The sequence below is a fragment of the Agelaius phoeniceus genome, chromosome 3 (assembly GCF_051311805.1).
Source record: "Agelaius phoeniceus isolate bAgePho1 chromosome 3, bAgePho1.hap1, whole genome shotgun sequence".
Lineage (NCBI taxonomy): Eukaryota > Metazoa > Chordata > Aves > Passeriformes > Icteridae > Agelaius > Agelaius phoeniceus.
In genome coordinates, this window is record NC_135267.1 from 65,148,176 (window position 1) to 65,174,956 (window position 26,781).

General features: G+C 41.2%; 1 protein-coding gene across 10 annotated transcripts in view; it reads left to right on the top strand.

Moving 5' to 3' along the window:
• NHSL1 (NHS like 1) overlaps positions 1-26,781 on the top strand; it is a 176,493-nt gene that overhangs the window by 145,306 nt on the left and 4,406 nt on the right. For 3 of the 10 annotated variants that reach the window (XM_077175471.1, XM_077175475.1, XM_077175477.1), the window contains exons 4-7: positions 6,973-7,165; positions 12,074-12,205; positions 20,968-24,381; positions 24,923-25,052. In XM_077175471.1, coding sequence (XP_077031586.1) covers positions 6,973-7,165; positions 12,074-12,205; positions 20,968-24,381; positions 24,923-25,052 — 3,869 coding nt within the window. Of the gene's footprint in view, positions 1-6,972; positions 7,166-12,073; positions 12,206-20,967; positions 24,382-24,922; positions 25,053-25,463; positions 25,595-26,781 lie in introns of all 10 variants that reach the window. The other 7 variants (XM_077175473.1, XM_077175476.1, XM_077175479.1 and 4 more) reach the window with 6 other exon arrangements.

The following is a 26,781-nucleotide window of genomic DNA, read 5'->3' on the forward strand; positions in this document are numbered from 1 at the left end:
TCATATTTCAGCTGTCAGGAGAGTTCTTCGGTAACAGTGTGGAACTGGGGTCACCAAAAATCCTGTGATTCAAAATGTGAACTCCTTATTGCTAGATGAAAGCTTTGTTGTCTATTTAAAGCAAAAAAGCCAACATTTAAATTCTGTGCATGCAGTATTTAATAATTGAAATTCGAGAACAGCAAAATAATGATGGGTGGATGAATACCTCTTTACTGTTCATAAACTTCTCAGTTGATATAATTGCCAACTGACAGCAAAAAAGAATGGGTGATATCACAAAGGAAACCAGCTTTCCCTGTTATTTTTAATCTGCTTCTAAAACTAAAAACCATAGCCAGATATTCTGCTTGTCTGTCTGCTGTGGAGACAATATGAAACCATTGTTAGGTGTCGATCCACAAACATTTTCAGGTTTTGTGGAGGTGGGTGTCTGTCAGCAGAGGGTAATAGTCACACTACCAAGCACGTTGTGTTTCAGCATCTTAGGAAATATCTAAGATAAGCAGAACATGTGCTGTTCCAAAGGAAAACCACTAAGGAGAAGCAGGCCCAACTCAAAAATGAATGAACAAAATTAGAAAACATAGAAAGCTGAAATCTCTGAGTGGAAGTTGATATAAAATAAAGTGTTTGGATCTGCCCTTTTAATGTTGATTCTTACAAGTTAGATTAATGGAGCACAGGCCAAGCTCCAGTGTAGTACTGATCCTAATTGAGTTTGTTGGTGATTAAATTGGTTTACCTGGATTTTACATCTCAATACTGTGACCAGTGTTCTCCTTTCTCGTATCTTACATGCTGCTGTTTGTGACAGAGCTTGGGAGCTATTCCTGTCCTTCAGTGTTACTCTGTTTTACCAGTGTGAAAGATGTTTTGAAATGTCACATTCAAACTCCAGTTCTCCTTGTGTTCTGAAATGTATGCATGTGTATATTAACTGTATTTGTCTTTTGTGTGTTTTTTTTCTTACTCCTTTTTCTTTCCCTTTTTACCACTCATTCTCTTTGTTTCTTTTTGTCTCACTCAACAGTCTAGTCTGTTAGACTGCATCTCTCAGTCTTGCATTAGCGCCTGCTGTAACTTGGTTCCCTGGAAAAACAAGGTACTTTGCCCACAAGTGGGGCCATCCAGCTGTCATATCTGCAGCTTGATGTTACTTGTAGTATTTAGCCTATATGCAGTCTTTTTCTGCTCTTAGCCTTCAGTTGTTACCTGCTGCTTTTTTCTGCTTAGGAAAAAAAAAAATTAAAGAAGAGTCCCGTGCCAGGTTTGCTTCTTCTGTGTTCCTCTGTACTCCTTTTTGTCTGCTGTACAGTATCCTGTATTTACTTAGTTCACAGAGTTTTTTATTCCCTTTTTTGTCTATTAACATTAGTCTCCTTTGAAACCCCTCCCCAATGCTTCATTGGCTATTAATTAGCCAAGGAAAAACTCTACTAATTTGGAGGAATGTGTCTTTCTTGAATGATAAATGTGAACTATAGAGAATACCTGCTCCCAAGCATGCAGTATTGCATATATTATTCCTTTATTCCATTTATGAAAATGTTTGTGCACCCAAAACTCATGGTGTTTTTCCCTACATCATGTCATTTGGCTTAGGAACTTTGATTTGATAGTTATGCTTTGGGTGAAGAAACACTTAACTTCCCTTATTGGAGGACAGGGGGTGTGGGATGGGGTGAGAGTGTATTTTTGCCACTGTGATCATCTGAACTGTTAGTTATCTCTCCAATTTCTGCACTAAACTGTTTAGTATCTTAAGTGGAAACAAGTGCTCTAACTGTATTGATTTGAGGAAGTCTAATGCAAAACTTTACTTGCTGCTAAGAGGAGGTAAAGTTGGGCACTTCAGTTTTGGAGGTAGGAATGCCTAAAAACCCCCGAGGTGTAAGGTCTGGCAGAGCTGAAGATGCCTCTGGGTGATGGTGTCTTCAGGTGGCCTCCCTGCCCCTCTGCTGCAGCTGCATGGCACTGCTCTTGTAAGCAGCACATGTATTTTATACCATTTACAGTGGTTTGATTTTTTAAAATACTGTGCCATTTACTGAGCTGAAACAGCTGCTCATAATACATGAAATGCCAAAGCATTAAGGAGGTGAGTACAGAAAATTTTGAACAAAGAAAAGAAGGTAATTCTTCACATAGTCAGACTGTGCATGGTAAGGGGTAAATTGGGCATGCTGAAAGTTTACATGAGTTTAGAAAGCAACTGGGTACATTCTTGAAGGGCAAGGACTCAATCCAATGCTGAGAGAATATTCAGGAAAAGTATCTGCTCTGTGCATCCTCAGATTTAAATTTTACCTTGATACAATTCATTGGTCTTTATCTTAAGGCAAATACTAGATAGGCTTTTAGAGCTCCAAACAGCACAGATCTTCTTGTGGTTTTTATCCCATTACAACAGAGTAGAGGAAGAAGAAAATAACATTTCTGCGGTGCTTGTTAAGGTGATAATTTGTTTGATAGTCACTAATTTCACTGACAAAAAATCTTTTCCTTACTGAGACACAGTGAAGGTTATGAAGTGAAGAATTTAGTAGAATAGCAGTGCTGGCTAGTGCAACTGGAGACGTGTGTGTAGAAGTAATAAAATGGAATTGTCTGTGAAAACTGAGGGAACTAGACTGGTGACCTTGGTCTAGAGGACACCAAAAAGAGTCAAAGACTAATTCATCTAAAGTGTAAATTCATGTAAATTTATAATCTGGCAGTGTTCCATGAGACAGTGTGAAACCCAGTGGGTTGAATTAGGCATGTGAGGTGCCATTCTCAGTTGGCTAGGTTTGGGTCTTGGGTTTCTTTTCCCTGTTATTGGTTGTCTTGATCCCTTGGTGTTGGAAAAATGGCTCTTGAAGCCATCAAACCTAGTAGGACACTGGAGGCAGAAATAGGATGTTGGCAAATATAATAGACAGCTGAACTCATATGGCTGCTGTCTGCAACACTGATTTTTTTTTTCATTTATTTTCTTTTCATTTATTTTGTTTTTCTGATAAATTATGATTTTAGAAGTGATTTTAGTAGACAGTAGGATAAATGGCATGACTAGAAGTTTGAAATCTCTTTGCTGAAAAGTAAAATTTGTATGGATTAAATTCTCCTGGAGGTTCCATCTTTTTTTTAGATACTGTAGTATAAACGCCTGTTATATGAAAAAGATTTAAAATAAACAGATTATTTAGGCAGAGAGTGCTGCAAGATACATAGCATAAACTCATTTGTCATCTGGGACCTCTCAAATAGCATGAAAGTGCTGAGATAGTGAAACTCTTTTGTTGTATCTCAGCAGCTGAGTTGGCTGGGGGACAATATGTCAACAAGGCGTCGGAGAGGCTCCAGCTCACTGAGCCATATAGCTTGTCTATAGGATATTTATAGGCCATTTTTCTCCTGGGTTCTTATTTTAACTCCCATTTGAAGGTTCATGCTTTTCCCCCCTAGTGCATGTGTGTGGAAACACTGCAAGGTCCAAGGCTGCTGCTTTCACATCCCACCTTTACCCCTTACCATGTCCATGCAAAAGAATGAATTCCAACAGATTTTCCTGTGGAGATGAGCGTAGCAACCCTTCCAGGGATTTGGGCATTAAGACTGGCAGTAAAATTATTATGACTCAGAGATGCTTTAAAAATGGGACAAATTATGAACATAGAGTTTATGATCAGCTATGCCTCATTCTGATTCCAGTGTAGCAGACCTGACTAGAGAAGACATTCCTGTCACACAGGAGCAATTCACTGCATCTTTCAGCAAGCTTCTGTGCTGGAAATCTGGGAATGTTTGCTAAAAATATGGAAATCTCATTTTCATCCTGATTAAAGAGGTGAATAATTTCTGTCTGAAGAAGGCTGAAAGATGAGTTGCTGCCTTCCTCTATGTGTAATAAAGCTGTGCACAGCTTTGTCATGCATATACCACTATCACTGAGAGTACTTTGGAAAAAAGGATATAAGTAGAGACAGTCATGTTTCTTCAGGAGCCATGGAAAATGTACCTACAGTTGAAATGTGAACACTTATTCCTACACCCAAAACCACTTCCATCTCTTCTACTGAATTATTTTGTAGAAGTATGTGTATGTGTCCTGTGTCAGTGGGTTGTTCTCACAGACACTGCTTTGAGCTCAACTGCACCATTGAGTTTTCAGTTGCTTTTCATTGGTTATTTGCTCATATAACCTGACTTATTTCTGTCTGTCTTCCTCCATCTGTCCCAAATTTTCTCAGCTTCTAATTCTACAAAATTTCTGATTGATGTTTCACATTCTTTGAAAAATTAGGATTCCCTTGTAGCAGATGCTTCACTTCTTCAGTTTTTCTGTTTGTGTACTATAATAAAAAACCTGTTCTGCTTGGCTTGGGTAATTTCTTTGGAAAGGAAGCATGGCTTTGTAACCTGTACCTCTGCCACTTAACGGACTGGAGTAGCCCTTGGAGACTGCTGCATGACAGCTGAGACCTGGCACTGAAGTGCAGTCTGAAGGTGACACTGATGCTGACTGTATCAAGCAGGCAGTGTATTTGAAGGTCGCTGGTGCTTATACTCACCCCAAACAAACTGCAAAATTATGCTTGAGGTGTCTCTCTTGGTCTCTCTGATTCAGGTGGACAAAAGCTCATTGTGGACCAGGGAAAGCAACACTTCTTTGCCTCAACCCTAGCTTACTCCTTCAAGTGCATATACACATGCCAGCTGTGGCAGATGGGCTGTCACCCCCCTGCCATGTTCCTTACAAACCCTTTCTTTCTCTCTCAATCACTTTTTAAACCTAACTGGGGGAAGCATGGCCTGGAGGCAGCTTTCCCTTCTTCATTGGCATGCCTGTCCCAAATTTATTAAGTTAATGAAGGTGTTTATGAATTTGGGTAATTTGAGGTGGGAAAATCCTTGTGTTTGTAAGTACATATATATGTGCCCACACTGTATATATATGTAAACAGTGTATGGACACACTCTCGAAAAAAGATGAGCACATCATATTATTACTTGGGTTTAGAGCCTTTTAGAAACAGCAGAGGCCTGAAAAAGTTCTGGTGTCCTCCAAGAAGGTTGTATTGATAGAACTGCCAGGGCTTTCACAGGGCTGAGTGAGCCCTTACCTACAGAGCAGTATCTATCCCTTCCACAGCCTCTGTAGGAAGAAAATTCAGGGATGTCAGAAATTGATTATTTCCTTGAAGAAAAGCTCCCATGTTTTGAAGTGTGGTTCCAAACCACAGTATAATATTAGTAATGGTTTCATTGCCTGAAATGTTTTTTTAGTGTTGCTTGAACAGTTTCTACTTTTCTCTTACTTTTTGCCTGGAAGTGGCTTTTATTTTTATTTTCTATTTAATAAAGTGTTGGACTCTGTCCTAAAGAATATAGAGTCAAAGCATAACAGAATAAATAAATGGTTATTTATTTATAAACAGTGGGAACTCCTCATAGTAACAGGAAGAAAATTAAAATCAGAAATGATAAACAGAGGTTGCAGCATTTATTCAGTGCAGCTCTCAGCATTTGAGCATGTCTTTTGTATAGCATTCAGGTACAAGAGAAAACAGATCACTTATTCTGAACACCCACAAGAATAAAAAATCCATCTGTTATAAATAGCTGTGATGTTTCCTTCCATGCCTGTGCAGCAGTGAGGGGGGAAGAGGCAGTGGCCCACTACTGACAACCCCGTTCTGAGTAGTAGTTGACTTTCCAAAGGGAGAGAGTAATAGAGAAAAGAGGGGGGTAATTCTGGTCTGGTGGTAGGGAGGAAGGTCCCAAAGCAAACTCCTCTGAAGCAGGGGAGTTGCAGGTTGCAGAGAAATCTCTGCTAATGCTGCAAATGCTGTGCAACTCCTCTTCTTCCATGTTCTCTTTTTTATTTTGTCTGGGGGCAGAAGGAGACTGTGGGTGGTTTTCCTGCAGGTTTTCCTTCCTATCCTGTTTCTGGGATTCCCTGAAGTGCCTTGCTGCTTCTCTCAGGTTCACTTGGGTTTGTGACCACCTGCTAGAAGCCCCAGTGATGGACAAGTACTGTCCAGTCAGTAAAAAGCTGCTCCATGGCTTTCTCTGCCATTATTGTCATGCAGGCAAAGACCCAGTAATGAAAACAGATTTGCTACCCAAAAGGAAATGGTTTTTTTGGCTTACAACTTTGGTGGAGGGATTTGCACAAGCTGCTGCAACCTGTTTTTCTCATGCAGAAAGATTTTTGTTTTATTGGTTGGGTTTTGTGGTTTGTTTCCTTTTTTTTTTCCTTAAATAAAACACTTCATGGAATTGAGTGCAGCTCAAACTGCCACTTTGAGAAGAACTGACTTTTAAAATTATTGCTCTGTGGCTACTAATAATATTAAGTGCTTTACCCCTGAAAAATGAGTAACCCCTTGAACTGTGGCATGAGTTTCTCCAAGATCAAAGCAAAATTACTTGCTTACCTCACTGATCCATGGGTGATGATTCTGTGGAGTGTGCTGATTGGTTCTTTGACTGAGCTCTGCTAAAATCTGTCTTTTAGTAACCCGATTCTTGCTGAGACCTTACACATTCATACAACCTAGTGCAGCTGGAACAAAGCAGTGCTCAAATCTCGTCTTCTAATAGGGCATGGGGAAGTGAGAGGGGAAGGGAAGGCAAACCTTGGTGCAGGGAGAGAAGGGTTAATCACTGCAGTGTCAGTGTGTAAGGTGTAATTAGTTACTGTGCTTTGCTATGTGCAACACCACGCCTTTCTCCTTCATTGGTATATATTCCTTAGACTAATCAAATGTCTTGAAAAAAATGCAAACTAGATGTTTTATTGTGCATTTTTTGTGTATGTTTAAAACTTCTCTTTATGTAGGTCAAAGTGTGATATTTGTGAGGGTGTGTTTTGCTCCACAAGCAATCAGTGCTCACTGCAGCAGCAACACCTTAGTAATACCACAGTCCTACCTATTTTTTTTAGTAGTAAACTCACAGTGTTGTATATATTTCTGTTTGTAGTGTCCTGTCTCTCCCCCTGAAGAAGAAAAGCTTATTACCATCAAAAGGCCTAAAAGTCCAGCTACAAATGAGTTGTCAGATATCAACACCCAAACCAACTGGACTAAGTCTCTCCCACTGCCAACGCCAGAAGAGAAAATGCGACAACAAGCACAAGCCGTCCAAACAGATGTGGTTCCTATTAATGTGACTGGTAGGCTTTTAATTTCAGTAATTGCATTACACTGATGAGGGAGGGCAGAGATGAAAGGGGATCCGTACAGTTGGCTAGTCTTTCAACACTCATTTATTCAATGCATGAATTTTAAATTACTTACCACACCTTTCTATGAAACCCATTTTGCATTTAATAGTCTAAATCTGAACTTAACTAGAAAATATCAAAATCCCTTGAAATTGTCAATAATGGAGATAGTTAAAATATATGGGCTCGAAACAGCATTAGATATTCACGAAGTGCAAGAATTTGGCTGATAAATAGCAGTGTTTTGCTGTGGACTGCACTGAGGATATGTATTTGAAAATCATGTTCATCCAGTGTTGATGATATTGTAAGATTTTCTTCTAGGAATTTTATTTAAGGAGGTATTCAGGAACTTCTGTGTTCCAAAGACTAAATGTTACAAAAATCAAGAAAAAAAGCTCTAGGATCTAATTTTTATCAGCAACAAAAGTTTTAGGTGTCAAGGGAGAGTAGGGTTAGAACAGCAAACATTAATGATGGTAGCACCTTTGAGTAATACTCTATGTAAGACATTTATTAAGTTAATGAAGGTGTTACATACCTTCATAACCATAGTCCACATCTTCTTGTTATGAACTGTGTATTAACTCTTCATTTTGAAAATGCTCTTTGATTTTAAGTTGCAGAACTCTCACTCTGTGGAAGTTAAATTACCCTAAAGCCTAATGCTGAATAGATACTTCATTGTATGTAAAACAAAATTTCTGTCAAAGATGGAATTATCACTTCAGTTTAATAACCCCTTTTTTTCTGCACAGTATCAAGATTGTCTCTTATTAGTTAATTCAAATAACTGACTGCTTGCCTGCCAAAGCCAGGATGATATTCAATATCCAATTTATTTCAAATGCCATATGGCGTGCTCTGACTCCATGCTTACTCTGACAATCAATAGCTTGCAATGTTTGGTTCTGTTTTGAAAGTAAATTAGGTTCTCTTTCCCTTCTACCAATGCTTTTTTTTCACCTGTATTTTTATAAACTAGCATTTTAATTAGTATTATTTAATAGTATTTAAATAATCTAGTAGTATAGGAACAGGACAGCTGTAGCAAACATCAGCAAACTCTGAGAAATCAATAACAAATTATTCCTTAGATAGTAGAAAGTATTTGAAGTAAACAGATGAAGATAACATGAAATTATGAATACCCCACCTCTGGAAAACTAATAAAAGGAAAATACATGCAATCCTGAAATGTCACTTTGCCAGTTGGTATTATCTAGGGAATTTAGGGTACAGATGCAGAAGGCAAGTTACGGGAACAGCAGATAATCGGACATAATCAATAAGCTTGAGTAGGGCTTAGATACTGTGACAGCAGGAACACAGTTTACTTAGAGAAACAGTAATCTGTTGTTTGATTTAATGACCCTGCGTACTGCAGAAGATATGGGAGAAGTCAACAGATGAGAAGAAAAATGAGGTAAAGGGATCAAATAACTCATAGAATTAATTCAGCATCATGTGGACCATTACCTTGTTTGGATAAATTATGCTTGTGACTTCAACCTGCATAATTTGATTGGTGTAGCAAAGCTTGTGTCCACTGGATTGTTTAGCCAGGACTCGGGAAACTCAGCAATTCTCAACTTTTGTGATAGAAATGGTGCACATGCATATTATATCTCACTTTTCTGGAGTGTGTGATTGAGCACTTACTCCCTTTTAAACATGGTAGTTGGAAGAGATAGAAAAGGGAGGGCATTAAAGGAAGACTGCTTTTACATCATGTGATCTGGTCTCCAGGATCCACCATTCCCCTTCCCTTGAAATAATTGTATTGCTACTGTGAAACAAGGCAAGCTTGTGAGCCACACACAACATACAGAAAAAGCTGCTGTCCTTGTTCCTTTTAAAAAGTCACAATCTGCTCCCCTCCTCTTCTCTCCCACTCACCAAGTAATTTTGTTTTGTGAAGTTCCTTATGTTACTGCACGAGGCAGGAAAAAACTGACAAGAAATCCGGTGCCGATTGTTCAACATAACACAGAACAAACCACTGAGGATTTTTGCTTTGATTTGGCTTTTTCCTTCACACACTCTTTTTCTAATTCTCCCAGAAGAGAGGTCAAAAAAAACTTCCGTTTTATTACTCCTGGCATGAAATAAAAGGTTAACCTCTGAAGAGGCTGCTGACAATTGATAACGTTTTCAGCAGTGCATTAGTGGTGATTCTGCTACAAAGGCCTCTCACGTGGCTGTGCAATAAATGCTCCATGAGTTCAGCTTTCAGGGCTCTTTGGTGAACAGATTGCAACTAATACAGTAGTCATAAAAATCTGTTGGATAGCCTGAAGGTGCAGGGGCATTGCATTAGGCTTACAAGCTGCTGACTAGACATCCAGATTTGGAAGCAGTTTCAGTCTCGGAGTGCCTGGGCTGAGCTTTATTCTGGAAGGGGTTGGACTGAATTTTTCCGTGGTGGCCAGTCTTTACATATACATATCTTGTGGGTTAAAAGATATATATGTATATATAATGGTGTCTGTTCTCATGGGCTTTCTGGAACTAACTTTCTTTCCAGATGGAGGAGTCTGGTAATGGTGGAGGTGATCAGTGCCAGGCTGGATCCTGCAAAATATTTAAGCATTTGGTTGAGTCCAGCTTGACTGACTTCAGTGAGATTTAAGTGCACACTTAAATATTTTCTGTGTATCCAAGGAAACTGGGAAACTGAGTATACTGCATGAGAGACAACTGAATAAAGTATTTAAGGAATACCTATATGATTTATTACAAACCTGTAAGAGAAGGAGAAAAATATTCTTAAATCTGTAAAATAAATTTACTGTTGATATCGATATTTTCTAAAATGAAAAAGATGGCAGTGAAGAAAGAAAAAAAAGACTGAGACATTCTGATTTTGCTTGTTGGATTTCACTGAAGTTGCTATTTTGAAATTCTACAGATTTGTATCATGGCCTTTGTGTATCAAAAGCCATTAAAGATGGATTGGTTGAGTTAGCTTTTAGGTAGCTCATTTGGAACAAGTTACTGTGGATCATTTGACACAGTAATATTTCTTCATGACCATCCTGTTTGTGCTGTCTGAGCCTTCATGTAAAAGACTCTCTCATTGTTTGCACCCTCTGCTTACCACTTATGTTTTATTCCAAGGCTTCATTCAAAGCTACATTAAAATTTTCTTGTAACGCACCATCTCAGGCATGATTGTCAGCCTTTGAGTTGACAAAGACACATTCAGAGATGCAAAACTTTCTCCTTCAAATCTGTTGGATTTATATAACGTGTTTAGAATTATGTTTATCATCCTGCAGGACAGGATAACCTAATGTCCTGACTTTCGCCCATATGGGTCCTAACATCCTAATAGTGGTGCTGCCCAAGACAGTGAATAGTCTGTCTCAATATTTCAGGACTTCTAAGCCAGTGGGATCCATAGCTCTCAATTTTATAGTTCCCATGGGCTTCGCCTCCTCCCTTAATCTGACTTCAGTCAATCCAAAAGTTGAATGAAACTGGCATTTTGTAACTGCAAGGATTCCACTCGGCAAAAGTGCGGCCCGTGGTCAAGGCTCCGGTCAAACAGAGTCAGAGTCTTTATATTTACAACATGGTAAATGAAAATGCTGCATTTTTTTCCTTGCATTTTCACAAGTCCACATGCTGTACTTGAATACATGACTGTGTCTTTAACTGTTATAGAGATCATGAGGTTTTCTATGCTACTTGCACGACACACATCGTACTGATGTGCAGTCAGCCAGGGGTAATTTTTATGATGTATTAGTTACTGTGCATTAATCACTTTTTAGAGGTAAATAATTTGGTCATCAATTTTCAAAAAAAGTATAAAATAGAAAAAAACATGTGCAATGTATATCAAGGTTTTCCCACCTTTAAGTTTTAAATGGATCATCTAAAGGACATTGAGCAGTGCTTTAAAATGCTTAAACTTGTAAAAAGGGAACTTATATATGAGCCACAGGGGGTAGCTGTTAAAGTTTTAGAAGTGGCAGAGAATTAACTTGAGATCTATAGTGCAATCTTTATCTTACTGCTAGTGAAATGGCCAAATTATAAACCTCTAAACAAAAGTGAATTCCTAAAGAAAAGCTTCTTTATGATAGTGGTGCTTCTGGGTCCCATTATGATACAGCACATGGTCATCATAAGGCTTTGTCTGGCAAAGTGCACTTACACTTTTTTTTAGCTCTCGGCATTGTATATTTTTACAATCATCTGTAAAGTTTCAATTTTAAGCAGCTTTCGCCCTGAAATATTTATGAGTCCACAAGATCAGTTTGATCTCTGTGTGCTCCGTAGTTCTTATTTGTATTCGTGCTAAAAGATCAACACCAGAAATGCAGTACACTTGACAGGTTCAGAGGAATTGGAATGAAAAAAAGGGCCTCATGCGAATTAATGATGGAGCTGTGCAAAGGCATCGTAATAGCTGTTGCCAATGGCAATGTCTGTTCCTGCATAAACCATTGTGATCTTTCATTTTCATGAGCAGATTTGCTTTTTCTGCAGCTCATTACTTAAAAATAAATTAATAAAAAACCACAGAAAAAGCTATGAAGGGCCGAATAAAAGCAAGGATTCTCTTTGCTTTTGGAATTAAAGCTGCTCTCACCAAATTTGTGTTTGGCTCAGGAATTCAAAATTCCTTTTAAAACATGCAGTATTGTGTAATGGATAGTTTTGTCTAAAGCCTTACTGTGACAGTGTGCTGTATCTTTCTTCAGTGTAAACCTTCATTGTAGGACCAAGCTAACACCATTGATTAATGCCTTTTTTTCCATTTCTACAACAAAACTAGTGGAAGAAAGTGCATGATGTCAGTGTGCTTGGAAGTAATGTTGCTTTGCTTGTTCTACCATGTATTAGGGGAGAATTTCGACCGCCAGGCCAGCATTCGGCGGTCTCTAATTTACACAGACACGGTGGTAAGACGGCCGAAGAAAGTCAAAAGGAGAAAGACTATTACAGGAATCCCTGACAACATACAAAAGGAGCTAGGTATGGCTCATCAGAACTGTATTCCATCCACTGTTCATTGTCACTGCTTATCATTACTCAACTAATAATATCACCAGTGCTCATGAAACCAAATACAGTCTGATAGCCTATTTCAGTTCCAAATATGTGTGTGCCTCCTTGCCACCTCCTGCATTGGGAAGCTGGGACCTTTAATCTGTTCACTTCCATCTGTTAAAGGGAACAAGGTGTTTGGAAAATGGTGTACTGGTACAATGAAAACCTGCAGGGATGTAAGGTGTCTGGACTTTAATGCTTTCCTTCACATTTGGTCATCTTCTCCAGGATGTTCACCAAAGCAAAACTGAAGTGGGCGGACGTTTTGGCTTGTGAGTAATTAGTGGAGTAAATCAATTTATGGATGCCTTCCTGAACCTGCCGAGGATTGCATCTAGAGTGGAAAACCTATTTTCCAGTTTAGTGTTGGCAACCCCTTAAGTATCAGTGTTACATGATTGGAGTAACTTACCTGGGTTTATTAGCTATTCCACATATTCTAAAGGAAAGGGAACTTCCTTTAGAATATATGGAAAAGCTAATAAGCCCAGGTAAGTTGCATTTATTAAGAAGGAGGACTGCCTGAGGTGGGGTAAATGTGACCTATCTTCTTCCCACTTGGTAGTAGATGTGAATTCAAAGCTGATCAAGCAATCTGAATTTTGGCAGATCTTTCAGACACTTTTTGCAGAATTCTTTGATTTAAATTGTGCTATTTTTTAAAAATTATTTTAGCTTTTCCCAGATTATAACTTCACAGATAAAAATATTCTCCCCCTCCTCCTTTTTTTTTTTCTCTCTGTAGAGGAAGAATATGTTTTAAAATAGTCTGGCAGAACTTCATTTTGGTGCTTTACATGTGAAATCATCTCATGTATTGATGATTTCAGTAAGTTTTACTACCTTGCATGTTGCAGCTATTTCTTTTTTAATTATGTTTTCAGTTCTTGGTTATTTTTCTGGGTTTTTCAGAAACAGAAGCAAAAATCTGTGGCTTGTTTGGATGGGTTTGAAATGAGCTAGAGGGTCAGGCACAGAGAAAGGGAAGAAATAGACAATTACATGCAGAGAAGTTTGTGAGTAGAACTGTGCTCCTTCAGCATCTGTAGTGAAACACTGCCCTGCCATGGGAATCCACTGCCTCAAGAAAGCATTTCCAAAATGTTAAGGTTACATTGTGACCACTTCAAAAAGATGCTTCATGCTTGAAAACATCAACTGTAGTTGTATTTGGTGGAGTAAACTGAGAATGCTGTTGGCATCTATCCTATAAAGAATTCTTCAATTAATACCTTTAAAGAAGTTTATGACTTGCCAATCTGTTCGCTAAGGGTGACAAGTTTTTACCTTGATTTTCATCTTTCATGTCTGTGCTGAGCACATTTCATGTTGCATTGCTTGAAGGTTTTCCTTGGCTTCTATTTTAAATGGTGGACTGGCAGTATCCCGCTGTAGTAGCTCTCTCTGGATGGTTCCCGTACCCCTAACCTGCAGGCACATAGGGCTTCAGCCATCTGCCTGAGGGCATAAGTTGTCTGAGGAGCTCCATGTTACTTCCATGGTGGTTGTATCTCTTCCAGGGAGCAAATTTTATGCCAGGAGTACTCTGCGACAGCAGTATCCATCCTCTTAGTGTGTTGGTTTCCATCACAAGACAGAAGGTGCACTAGAAAAGAGTGATAGTGTCTTCATCTCATACCTGGGGAAACCAGACATGCTGCAGTGAAGTGACCTAGCCAGTCAGCCACGAGGCTGCTGGCAAAGCTGGGAATAGCTGTACGTCTCCCCATCCCTGTTCAGTGCACTTTCTTTCTGCTTTTTCTCCCCTGTCACTCTCCAAATATTTCTGTAGCAGTCCATTCCCTATTTCTCTTACGCTGTCCCAAAACAAACAAGGAGTTGTTTTAAGACATTCCACAGTTCATTGGATCAGAACAAGTATCCGGACTAAACTCCAAATCAAGCAATTGCATTATGCCTATTGACATTCTCCCTGTGGTTTCAGCTGAATAAATCTCTTTGTTTCTTCCCTAAAGCATTGCTGTGAATGGCTATAATATTTGTACAAAGATTAAAATCCCTTGGTACACCAGAGTTGCTGCGTGCAGGCTAAATAACCAACATATACAGCAGATTCTTGTAACTTCTTGTTTATGCTTCAGAAGGAAGCAGAAACTTGAGAGAGCCTCAAAGCTTCAACCAGGCTCGGACTATTTTCATTTCTTGTGAGAGAGCCTGGAAGAACTTTTGTGAGGCCAAGCTGCTGGGGTTCTCCCTTGGCTGCTTTGGGTCCTTTGGAACAGGAGACCAGGCAGAAGAGAAAGCCTGCACTGGCTGCTGGCCTGAGCTCACTGGATGTGGTGCCCTCATAGAACTTAGCCAGACAATACTGAAAGGAAACATTAACTTCACCCGTGGGCTCAAAGTATCTTTAAACATTCCTGCTTTTTAGCATTGAAATGCTGTTGTGTTTTCACAGGTGTCTTCCAGTAATGAACCAGTCTCTCTGTGTAGACTGGAAAATTCTGCATTAAGAATTCTGCATAAATAAAATGCAGTGTGATAGATGGGATTCTGAAACACAGTAAGAATGTGAAGTGTCTACCAGTTTAGAGATGGCAGTTCCTTTTTGAAGTTGCTTTTTAACTGCAGCACCCTTTCAATACTATTTAGCAGAGTGACACCAAAGTAACAGGAGAAGGCAAAGCATTCTTCTCTCTGCCAAACACAGCAATGAAAAAGAATTAGTTCTGCATACTTCTGAATTACCTTCCTTGTCTTACAGAACATAAATATTACATGCATATTTAATGGAGTCAGTGTTGGGTCAAAACGGCAGAAAGAGCGATAAACTTTGAGACGTTTTACTTCAAGTGCTCTTGGTTTCTCTGCTCTGTTGCCATTATCCAGTGTCTCTAGATGTCTTCTTCAGATGGTACCTTATATGCAAACCTGTATTCCCCCCTCAGACAAGATGATTCCCAAACAGAAGTTTAGTAGAGATGAGCGCCTCTCTGGAAGAACCTGTCACTGGCTTTGCTCATTTATTGGATCTTAGTTATCATCAGCTGCCTTCATGCATTCCAGCTCTCCAGAGGAAGTGAAGGCAGCAAAATTCTCTCCACCTTTCCATGGTCCCTTCTTTGTGTCAGTGCTCTAGGGTCTGGCTCACACTAACTTTCTTTTGTGGAAGTTCTAAGTTACCTGGTTGTGAGTGTTTCTCCAGAGCTCTGCACCAGTGCAGTCCCAGACACCAGTGGGCAGCTTCTGGTGTCCCAGACTCCTTCCCTGTCTTGCAGGAGGAGTAGGTCTCAGACCTGACTATCAGTTCCACCACAGTTCCTAATAAACATACCTAACCAAAACAGGGGACAGGAAAATATCTTTACCTTTTCCACCTTTTTATTCCTCCTTCTTCTGACAGGCATTTTGATGGGTTTTTTTTATTCCCAAAACCAAAAGTTTCTGTCCTCTTGGTTCCCAAAAATGTCTTCTAATTTTATGCTTTGTGTGTACTTCCTTTGGATTATTTAAATCCTTTTTTTCCATCTTACAGATCCAATCATTTTTTTGCATCTTACAGATGCAATTCATAGTCTTTTTGGTTCTGTGATTTTCTTGCCCCATGTACTTTTTTTTCCCCCTTCTTGACCTAAAGGTTCAAAGAGTCAGAATGACCTCACACAGTTTTTTCAGCTTATTTTCCTACCTCACTTTTTCAGTAGCTCCCTTTCACCTATAGGATGTCATGTCAGTCATTGGGATGGAAATGACTGACACCTCAACTGTCAGTCCTTCATTTCTTTCTTGCTGTGCAGCTCAGACCCCTGGCGGTACCAGTTGGTGTCTCAGGTGTCATTTGGGACTGTTGAAGCTCTCTGTTGACATGCCTGAGAAGAAGCAATTCCATCTCAGCAATATGGGGGCAAATGAGTCCTTCAGATCTTTGGAAACTCAGCTGTTCTATTAAAAACGCCTCTTAATTGATAGTCTTCTCCAGTTAGTTCCCTCCAGGGCTAGCAGTCACTCAAGTTACAGGTCCCATTGGTAAGAAAAGTCCCAGATATACCCATTGGTCCTACAGAAATACCACACAAATACCCAGCTGTTCCGGTCAAGTAATACTGCACCTGCTTCTGTTTGGAACTTTAGCAGTCTTTGGAGAGAATATCTCTGTTTCAAAGTTATTGTTATATATACAGTTTTGACTAACGCTGGGTTTCTACCTGTAGTTTCTCACGATTGTACGTTTCCAGCACTGTCCATCTATATATCAGATGTTAGAAAGCAGGTATAATCTGCTTTTTGATACTGAGGATGAAAAACACAGATGCCAAGAATATAAATTTCACCAGAGACTGTTTGGTTAGAGAAACAATCAGAATCAAGAAAACTTGAATTCCTAATATTTACATCAGAATTCTTGCCCTCAGGGTGGCAGTGATATGTGCAAATATTCAGGATTTTTTTTAGCTGGCAGTACTGAAAAGTTTCACAGGATTCACTGCAATATTTTTCTTCCCCTCTGAGAGATTACAGATGCTTCATGGAGCACAGTGAAAATTCCTTAAAATTGCCATAAGCCCAGTGTACTTGTCTGTTTCTTGTTGAGTGTCTGTTAAAATCACTCAGTTTCTAATTGCTGGAGTAGAACAAAATAAGAATCTCTGGGGGTTTTTTGTAGCACTAAACTGTGGTGCCTGCACAGTGACTTAGCCAGTTTACCAGGTTTGCAGGAGGATTGCTAGGTGGGGCATGAGGAGGCAGTGAGAGCAACACACCTTAGGAATGTGCCTGTGGCATAAGAGGGGAGTGCTTACATTAGAAATGGTTAGTCAGAAGGTAACAGAGACTACTTCTTTGTTCTCGTTGAAACAGGCATCTGCTTTGTGACACCAACACACACGCTGTTTATATTTACAAACCCTCAGTTTCCCATGCTCATTTCAATGCAGAGGACCTTTCATGTGATTCTCTGCAACAAGCTGCTGGTGCCACCAGATCAGCTGGAGTCACAGCAGGGCTGCTAGTATCTAGGCCCCAGGGATTATATACAGACACACTTTCTTACCCATCAAATTTGTCATTCTCGATCCCTGTCCTCTCTAATGAGCAACACCAGTGACTACCAGAGTCCACAGAGTGGGTGTTCTTTACTAGCTGCTGGAGCCTGCACTAAACATGCACATGAGTGAAGAGCATTTGCCCTAATTAGGAGAGATTTGCAGCATAGTAGGGTAATGAAAAAGAAAAGAGCATAGATACAGGTCTCCTGTGGTGGACATAGCACTGACTGCAGTGCTGCTGGATGCAGGATAATGCAAAAGGCAGACAGGATAATTGTTACTTTCAGCCACATCTATCATGCACCCAGTTTGCAGCTACTTCTGACTTCATAATGTTCAGCATCTGTAACCTGATGTCTGGTTCTGCAGCATTTTTTGCTACTGTCTGCTCACACATTGTCCCTGCAACTAGAAGGACTTATGGATGGTATTCTTTAAAAGATCTCATTCTGTTCAAGGATCTTGGTGTTGGAGATATCTTCTATCTTCTGACTGCTATTTATTTAAGTAGGTATTTTCTGACAGACCTAGCATTATCAGTGTACTTAGTCAAAGGCTTAAGCTGTCCCTTAGAGTGGGATTGTCTTCTAGCTGTAGTACCAACAAAGATTTTAAGGGGGTTTGAAAATCATTACTTTCCAGTATTACTCTGGGAGTGAGGGTTTTACAGTGCATTTGTAAATTGCAAATAAAATACTCCTTGCTACCGTCCTATGAATTCCACCAAAATCATAAACACCTCAGCATTTTACCAGTATACCTGAATCTTAAATGTTCCTCTGGTTGGTTTTTTGAACCATTTTCCCTGCAGATTTCTGTTGTCCCTCTTCAGAAAACAGAACTATAAAAAGACTAAATCCTCACAGCTTTGCATGAGATTGTGCATACATGTAAAGCCAAAACCAAAGCTGATAGAGTTTCAGAATATGCTGCTTTTCTAAAAAAAACCCAAATTTAAAACCTCAAAGTTATGTTCCTGTAATAGTAACAAGAATGAAAAATTCCTTCCCTGATCATAGCCCATAGAGCGATGTAAGAATGTTGCCCTGTAGTTTATATGTCTGAAGCTGGGCTGTCTTGCCCTCCATAGTCCTGTGTTTATTTGGGCTCTGAATCATTCAAACTAGAAGAGGCCAGTCTTCACACCAGTGCAAAGACTTGCTCTGATGGGCTTCCCTGCAGTATTAAGGTTGGGAACATTTGCTGCTGTTGAGTCAATTTACGCAGTTGCCCAGAGCATATTAGGCTGGACCATAATTGACATCTATTCTGGTAACAAACCCGAGCAAGCACTGGTTCTCAGCAGTATCCTGCACCTGATTGTGGATGCTGCCTTCTTGTTAGTGTGCTGCTCTGGCTGGGGCAGCCAGCAGTGCCCAGGGGTGTGTCCCAAGGGAAGGGGCAGGAGATGCTGCACCAGGCATTTTGGTATAGCCATCAGTGGCCTCCTTTATCCAATGGCCTTTTCTATTCAGTGCCATTAATTTTCTTTTTCAGATATCACTGTGTATTTGCCATGAACAGTATGTCCCAATAAATGAATCTAACTCTCCTTATTTTGGAAGGAGAAGGTGGGGTTAGCAAGTCCAGCATTGATTCACTTGGCCATTTACCTTCTCTAGCAGTAACATTTTGAACAGACATAAACCACCCATCTGCATTATACTACTTGTGAATGAGGGTGCATTTAGCTTCCTCTGTGAATACAGTACAGACATACCACATACACATGCTCTCAGCCACAGGTCAGTGTGTGACAGTATTAGATACTTGCTGTCATGCTGACAGCATGACAAATTCTCCACCAGCACAATCCTCTTGTCTCATCTGTATGTGTTTGTGTGTGTGTGTGTGTGTTTCACTGTGGCAGAAGAAGAAAAATACCCATCTCTTTGGTTATTTACATGTCTTGGCATGCAGATTTTTGTTACCAGATATTTTTAATTGACCAACAGTTAGAATTGGTTATGTCACGGTTCCAGAAACATTTGTAACATCTGTTTTGATACTTTTCTCTGTCTTAACCAAAGGGGTGTACTGATTCCATAGAAAAAAATATACCTGGAAAGGATGATTATTTTTCTTACTGTACAGTTCGATAACTGTATACAGAATATGCAGATCTCTCTCTTGGTTGGCTGCAGTAGTCCATCTGTTCTGACAATATCTCATATTAGATTATCCAAGACATTTGCCAGCATCTGAGTATCTAGCTTTGCAGCAAACATCTACCAGAAGCAGAAAGAGGCTGCATTTTTATGAGAGCAAGAGAATTTTCACAAAGCAAGCTAACTAGGCTTCAAGCTGCTGAAAGACTACTTACATGCCTGAGGAAAAGAAGTAAACAATCTTTTTTGTGTGTGCTGCTTTAACCGTAGCCTTTTCAGAGCCCTCTTTTCCTTACCCTAAATGCCTCTTTTGCCTGCCAAGAATGAGGATGATTAAATGTCCTTTGGGTGGTGTTTTTAAAGCTGCATGATAAGAATACCTATCCTCCCAATGCAGTTTCATATAGTAAATATGAAAGGAGAACATTCCTTTCAGGCATGCTACTTTATTGCTCCTGAGACTCACTAAGGCAGAGACTTGAAATAACCAGTTCTCCCCCACAGTGACGCATCCTTACCAGCATCTCCAGCAGCATGCCTGCCTCTCTCTTGCTATTTATACAGCAATGCAACTGAATTCAAAAGCAACAGCCTTACACAGACTAATTTTAAAGCAGTCCTCTGCTTTGTGATTTTAAAAGGCAGCTACCAATAAAATTGTAAATTTAAAAGAGCCCTAAAATCCTTTCTGTTGACCCAGTGATAACTATATATTGAACTAAAACTGATTTCCATTGTCTTCAAAGTTGGGGGTTGGGAGGAGTTATGCCAATATGTGATCATTCCTTCTTTTAGAAAAAGTGGTTATTTTTTTATTTCCTGATGGTGCTGAGGATGAGACAATCATCAATACCAGCTGTTTCTTTTCCCCAGTTCTTACTGTTTTTCCTTTATGATAAATAGAAAGTAGTTGTATGGAGAAATGTTACCTGATGGTTTTCTTTGCAGTGTTGGATAATGCTTATATGAATGCTGTTACAGTGTATGTATTACTTGTGGTAAAACAATGCATGTTTCCATGTGTTAGCATTCTTTCAGACAAATTGCAGGACTTGGAGAGCTATCTGTGTCTCCTGAAACATTTTTTTCTGAAGTGTAATGCTTGTAAAAAGTAGATCCTTTTATTCATATTAGTCTCCAGATTTCCTTCCCCTTTTCTTTATTGCATGAGGCATTAGCATGGGAACACACTTCACGTTTCTCAGGCTTTTGTCTGTTCCTGCTGCGTTGCCTGCTGGAAGTCAAACAGTACTACTTGGTTTCTGACACAACTGATTACTATGGAAATTATTACCATGTCATAAACAGAGGATTTCATGTGTCGAATGTGCAGCAGGAACACAGGCGATTCTGTAAGCAGAAGGTTCCTGGTAATAAGGAAAAAGGGAAGAGAAATGCAGAAAACAGATGATGGCTCTGCAAAATCCATTGTTGCAGATTCTTCTTCAGAAGGCATAAACCTGCAGGAGCATGGGGATCGAGCAGTTTGCTGGGTTGCTGTATTTTTTAAATGAGTGAGAAGATAAATGTGAATTTGCGCTTCAGGAAATAATTATTTTATTTTTGACTCCAGCAGTTGGTACTGGCCAAAGTGATTTCCGAGGGCATTCCATGTATGTCCCAGATCACTGTTCCACGCTAGGGAGACTAGACAGCTATCGCTCCGCCATGCAGCGCTCTGAAACCAAGGACACCAGCTGCCAGACGGAGGAAGTTAAAGTTGTGCCCCCTTCAATGAGAAGAATACGAGCACAAAAAGGACAAGGCATTGCAGCCCAGATGTCCCAGTTCTCCAGCTCCTCTGGAAACATGTCGGTGATGAGTGATTCTGCTGCAGTTATATTTGCTTCTCGCCAAAATAACGACATAGGTTTTCACAGCTTGCCTCGGGTTGGTGCGAGGGTGTCTCTGCAGTCCCTAGATGAGACACAGAGCATGATGTCAAGACAGACAGAAGACATTGCTGGCACTTTACCCCACCAGATAAGTAAATTGCAAGTGGATGATAGTGTTGTGCATCTGAGGAGTAATCCCACGATGGGGACCCCGTCAAGGCCGAAGTCCCAAGAGGTGAGAAGCTGTGACAGCGAGAAGTCCTCAAGCCCAGCATGTGTGGTCTCTCCTCATGCCACTTACTCAACAAGCATCATACCCAATGCAACACTGTCATCCTCCTCAGAAGTTATCCTTATTCATGCTGCCCAGAGTGTTGGATCATTGGATAGTAAAATGTCCAGCTCCACTGCCTTTCCAAATCCAAGAGACAATCCTGCTGCCAGCAGTGCAGTAAGTGGGAAAGAAGATCACCATTCTTCAAGTGGTAACTGGAGTGAGAGTAGCTCCACACGTCACTCGCAGACTTCAGATACCATCCCATCTAACACGGTCATGATGCTTTCTCTTGGTGACTCTGCTGTCTCTCTAAGCACTCCTGGGAATGCAGAGGCTGGGTCGCAGAGCATGAGCTACAGCTGCAGGAACACTGCTGCTTTAGCAAGCCCTTCCCAGGACAGCGATGGTCGGAGCGAATCCAGCTATTCTGGGGAGCGAGCACAGGCAGCAGTGAGCAGCACGGAGCATTGGTTGTACAAGTCTTCAGAGAGCAGTGAGACCCCTTCACGCAAGGTGGTTTGTACGACACCAGGCTGTGCCACGCCCCGTAGCAACCTGAGCAGCAGTAGCCTGGAGAGGACGTCAGTCAGGGAGGATTCTACTTCCCTGTATTCTGTGGACCATGATGGCTATTATGGCTCCATGCATATGGACTCTGGATTGAAGGCAGACATGCCATGCAACAGTAGTAATGGTTTTGAGAACCCCAGAGACAGCGTGATAAATGTCTTTGAAGGAAAGGAGAAGAAATTTCAGGATGACCACTTAGGCCAAGGTGACAAATCCCTTGCAAGAAACATCTCACTGAAAAAGGCAAAGAAGCCACCTTTGCCACCATCCAGAACAGACTCACTCAGAAGGATGCCTAAGAAAAAAGCCCAATCCAATGGACAGATACTCGATGAAACCCTCATTGCCACTCTCCAGCATTCTCTTCAGCTGAATCTCAAGTGCAAAAATGGCAGCTCCCCTTCCCAGAGCCCCTGCAGTGATTATGAGGATCCCTGGGTGTTGCGCTCACGCAGCCAAAGCTCGGTCAGTGCGAGCAGCAGCATGATGTCCACCACTGCTCCAAACCTCTACTCCATCTGCACAGTCACTCCCTCCCAGAGTGAAACAAGTAGCATAAAGTCAGAGTATGCTGACCAGTGGGGTTACTACAGTGACTATGCTGCGGTGGCAGATGACCAGGTGAAATCTCCCGTGACCCATTCTGCCAGTACTTCATCTGCTCTCAGCGATTACAGCATCAGCCACTTCAGTGATGGCTCAAGGGCTTCTGTGCCACAAGTGCCCAGTGGACTGGCCAAACCAAAGAGTGCTTCTCCGGAGAAATCCCACCGAGTCACATCGCCATCGAGTGGGTACTCCAGCCAGTCCAACACACCCACTGCGCTTACTCCAGTGCCTGTACTTGTAAAGTCTGCATCGTCAGGAAATGGGAAATCCAAGCTGAAGCCTAAAGTGCCTGAAAGGAAGTCCTCTCTTTTGTCTTCAGTCTCCATGTCTTCGTCGTCCACTTCTCTTTCTTCAAATACATCTACTGAAGGGAGTGTGAGTGTGAAGAAACTGGACCCTGCCCTGAGCCCTCCTGTGGATTCTGGTGCCCCTCCTCCACCACCTCTTCTTCCAACATCTCAGCATTGCCCTGAACTTTCTCCTCCTCCTCCTCCTCCTCCAGCAGAAGTAATGGATCTGTCACCATTGTCGACCTCTCCCACGTTCCCCCCTCCTCCACCAGAAGCCAGTGTAAGTTCTACCTTTGCCCAGACTGTCCCATGGTTTCCTCAAGAAGCCTCCATCAGTTCATTCTCTTCCCCTGTTGCTCCTCCTCCTTCTTGCCCCTTGGCTGTCCCACCACCAGCACCACCACTTGATCCCAAAATAACAAAAGGTGCAGCAATATACCCACAGTATTCTTTTAAGAAACGCAACCAGGAAGATTCTTGCTACAGTCCAGTGAAACAGCCACTCAACAGGCAAGATTCATCAAGACCTGTGATGCCATTAGTAACCACCAAAGCACTGCAAATGGTGCAGTTGAGGTCTGTGAAAAAATCAACAGAAGGTGAATCATCAACTGAATCTGCTTCTGAAACCACCTCTCAGGAAAAGGGTACTGTAAATTCATCATCACAGTCTTTGATAAAGCCATCTCTCTCACTAAAACTCAGTACCAGCTTAGGCAATGAGGAAGTGAAAACTCAAGGCACCTCATTTAAAAATGCCGTTCAAACACTGTCTCGGGGTTCTCATCTCATTCTCTCTGATAACGCACCTGTACTTGACAGTGATCAAAAGCCTGTGAGTGCAGTAGGTGCAAAGAAATCTTCTGAAGATGATGCTCTGGGGTCAGCCACTGATGACACACCTGAGTCCTCAGTGCAGAGTGAAGACCTCCCTTCTGGCATGTCACTTCAGGGGTCATCAGCATCTCCTGACAAGACTCAGGGTGTATTGCCAAGCAAGAAACCACCTCCTATTTCAAAGAAACCCAAACTGTTCCTTTTGGTTCCACCTCCACAGTTAGACCTTACAGTGGAGAAAGCAGCTGAAGTGGGTGATACTGCCAGAAGCCCAACTAAGAGAGACGCTGTGCTTGCACACTCTGAGGAGGCGAGAAATTGTCTTACAGATGGACTCGGTTCTAGCGAGATGGACTCTGGCAGCCTGGTTCCTGAGGGAGGAGCTGCTGGATTCACCTTCTCTGAGACAGTGGGAGCGAATGCCTTTGTGGTACAGCCTGCTGCATCACCAGTTCAAGAGGAACCCAGGCAGGAGGAGCAGTCTGCTTTTGATGAAGGAAGCAGTTCAGGCAGCAGCCAAGACAGTGGCAGTAACACTGACGGGCACCCATCTCAAGAGAACGAAAGTGGTGAGTCTCTTTTCTCTGACTAATTCAGATGCAGCAGTAGCTATTTTGAAGAAGGTGGGGATCCTAGCATTGAGGTGGCATTCTGTAGAAGGCAGATCTTCTTGTGATTGTTACAACTAAAACAAAAAAAGAAAGTTGCAGGGATCTGATTAATATTGTATGACATTTCATACAATTCCTTTCTGACTTCTCATTGTTGCAGACATGGAAAGAAAATGATGCTTTATTTAACCACGCTAGTATTAAAGCATGCTGTAAAAGCAGTTAATTTGTTAATACTGGTTTTGCATTTTAGTGGAAATGCTACAAATTTTCTTTTGTTACTGTTCTCCGCCTGTTAGGCGTGAGCAAGCACAGGCATGTATTTCATGCACTGCAGTTCCCTAAGCAAGCATTGATCTGAAATCACAATGATGACAGCGCTGCACTCACTCAGTCCATCGGATGCTTCTCCTTGGAGGCAGCAAGAGCTGATTTCAGGACTGTGTGCCCGGGGGGTTCGCACAACAGACTGACTGTGTTGTTCGTTCTCTTTGCATAGTGGAGGTGTTTGAATCAGACACAGCCAGTAGTTCATTCCTGCCAAGCAGTAGTTATGGGGAAGAGACAGATGGAGTGGCAACACCAGCAAGACCAAGGACTACTGAGGATCTTTTTGCAGCCATTCACAGGTACTGTAGAAACTGCCCTTCCTCTACTGTCAGGTCCGGTAGGTCTCTCAGAAATAAATTTAACATTGTTTTGTTGAATACCCAATTACTACAGTCATGGCTTTAACAGAAAGCACATATTTATCAACTTTCTACTAAGGCTATATGTGAAAAAGATGAGGAAAAGAACTTGCATATTATTGGTTTATAAATGTATTTAATCCATTCTGAACTAAACCCAACTAGATTAAATGGATATAGATTATATTGTAAATACCTTGCCCTTTAAAATATCAATTTACGTCTAGTATTTTTTGTACTGTTCTCAATCTGCCATATTAACTCTACTGTTGCTTTTTCTGTGTATCTTTTTGTTTTCATTCTCGTTCTTCTCCATCTCTTTTTACTCTCTTCGCTGCTTATATGGTGCAGTTTGGGACAGAGGCTCAACGCTAATGCTTCATGGCAAGCGTGGCTGAAACTGGCAAGTAACGCAACATGTCAGTCATATGGCAAAACATATGGCAAACGCTGGATTATAGTTTGCCATAATCCAGCCTGAGGTCGGGTATTTTGTGTCAAACTGGTTCATGAATGGAATGTGCAGTACTGGCTCTATTGTTAGTGGCATTATTCATTTCCCTTGAGAACAAAATCCTGCCGAATGGCAGCTAGATTTATGTGCTGTTCACGTTAGGTGCTCAGGAAGAAGAAAGCCCAAGGAAGCCCCAAGGACAGGAGCCCTAAAGGCAGAGCCCGGAGCGCGGGTCCCTTGGAGCGGCGCTCCCGGAGCCGCCCGGGCCGGGCCGGGCTGGGCGTGGCGCCAGCGCCATCGCGTGGCTGCGCCGCGCTCTGCCAGCCGCAGAGGGGCCGCCTCCCTGCCCGGGAGTGGGGAATTATCCAGGTGTTCACTCAGTCTGCACATCTGTGCATCGGGAATGAGGGACGGGAAGAGAGCGGCTGGGAGGCTGCAGCATTCTGGATGCAGATACTCTGTTTTTTTCATTTTTTTAAACAAGTCTTTTCCAGACCTTACCAAAAACTATATATATATATATGATACTGACTTTTTATAATTTACTGTTAGCCCTTAGGACTTGGCCTGTATGAGCCATTGTGAAAACGGTCTGTTGCATTCATGTTGCATGGCACTCTCTAGAGCTGTGTCAAGTCTGGCTTTAGAATGAGGTATTCTGGCCAGTAGCCATTCTCCTTTGTGTATGCAGATAGAGAGTGGATTTCTGTGATACGCACATATTTGTAATTCATTAGTTCATGGGGAAGTGGACAATGGAACTGGATGTGACATACTTGGAACTGCTTGACACATTTTTTTATTATGACCTTGCTTTTGCTGGCTTTGGACTTTATCCACTTTCTTCCTTGGTTGCTAATTAGTAAAAAAAGTTTTGGTTTTCCCCCACTGTTTCTAAGAGATATTACTTCAGTAATTGGCACTCTTGAATATATAATTTGGAGCAAGACAAGAAATTTAGTGTATGTGCATTAAGGACAGGAAGAACAGTCCCAAGTTTTAAGTCATAGTTTTGTTTGAACATATACCCTGTCTGTGTCTGAAAAGCCACCAAAACCAAATTTGGTTCCTAATTTCAAGTTTCTTCCATAATTCATACATATTGAGAAAAGCTGGCTAGGTGCTGACAGCAAGCTGACTGCTCTGCACTGCATTCACAGTCTTACCAGATCACTCCAAGCTGCAATAATAGTCTTTCCGTGCAGATCTTTGCAA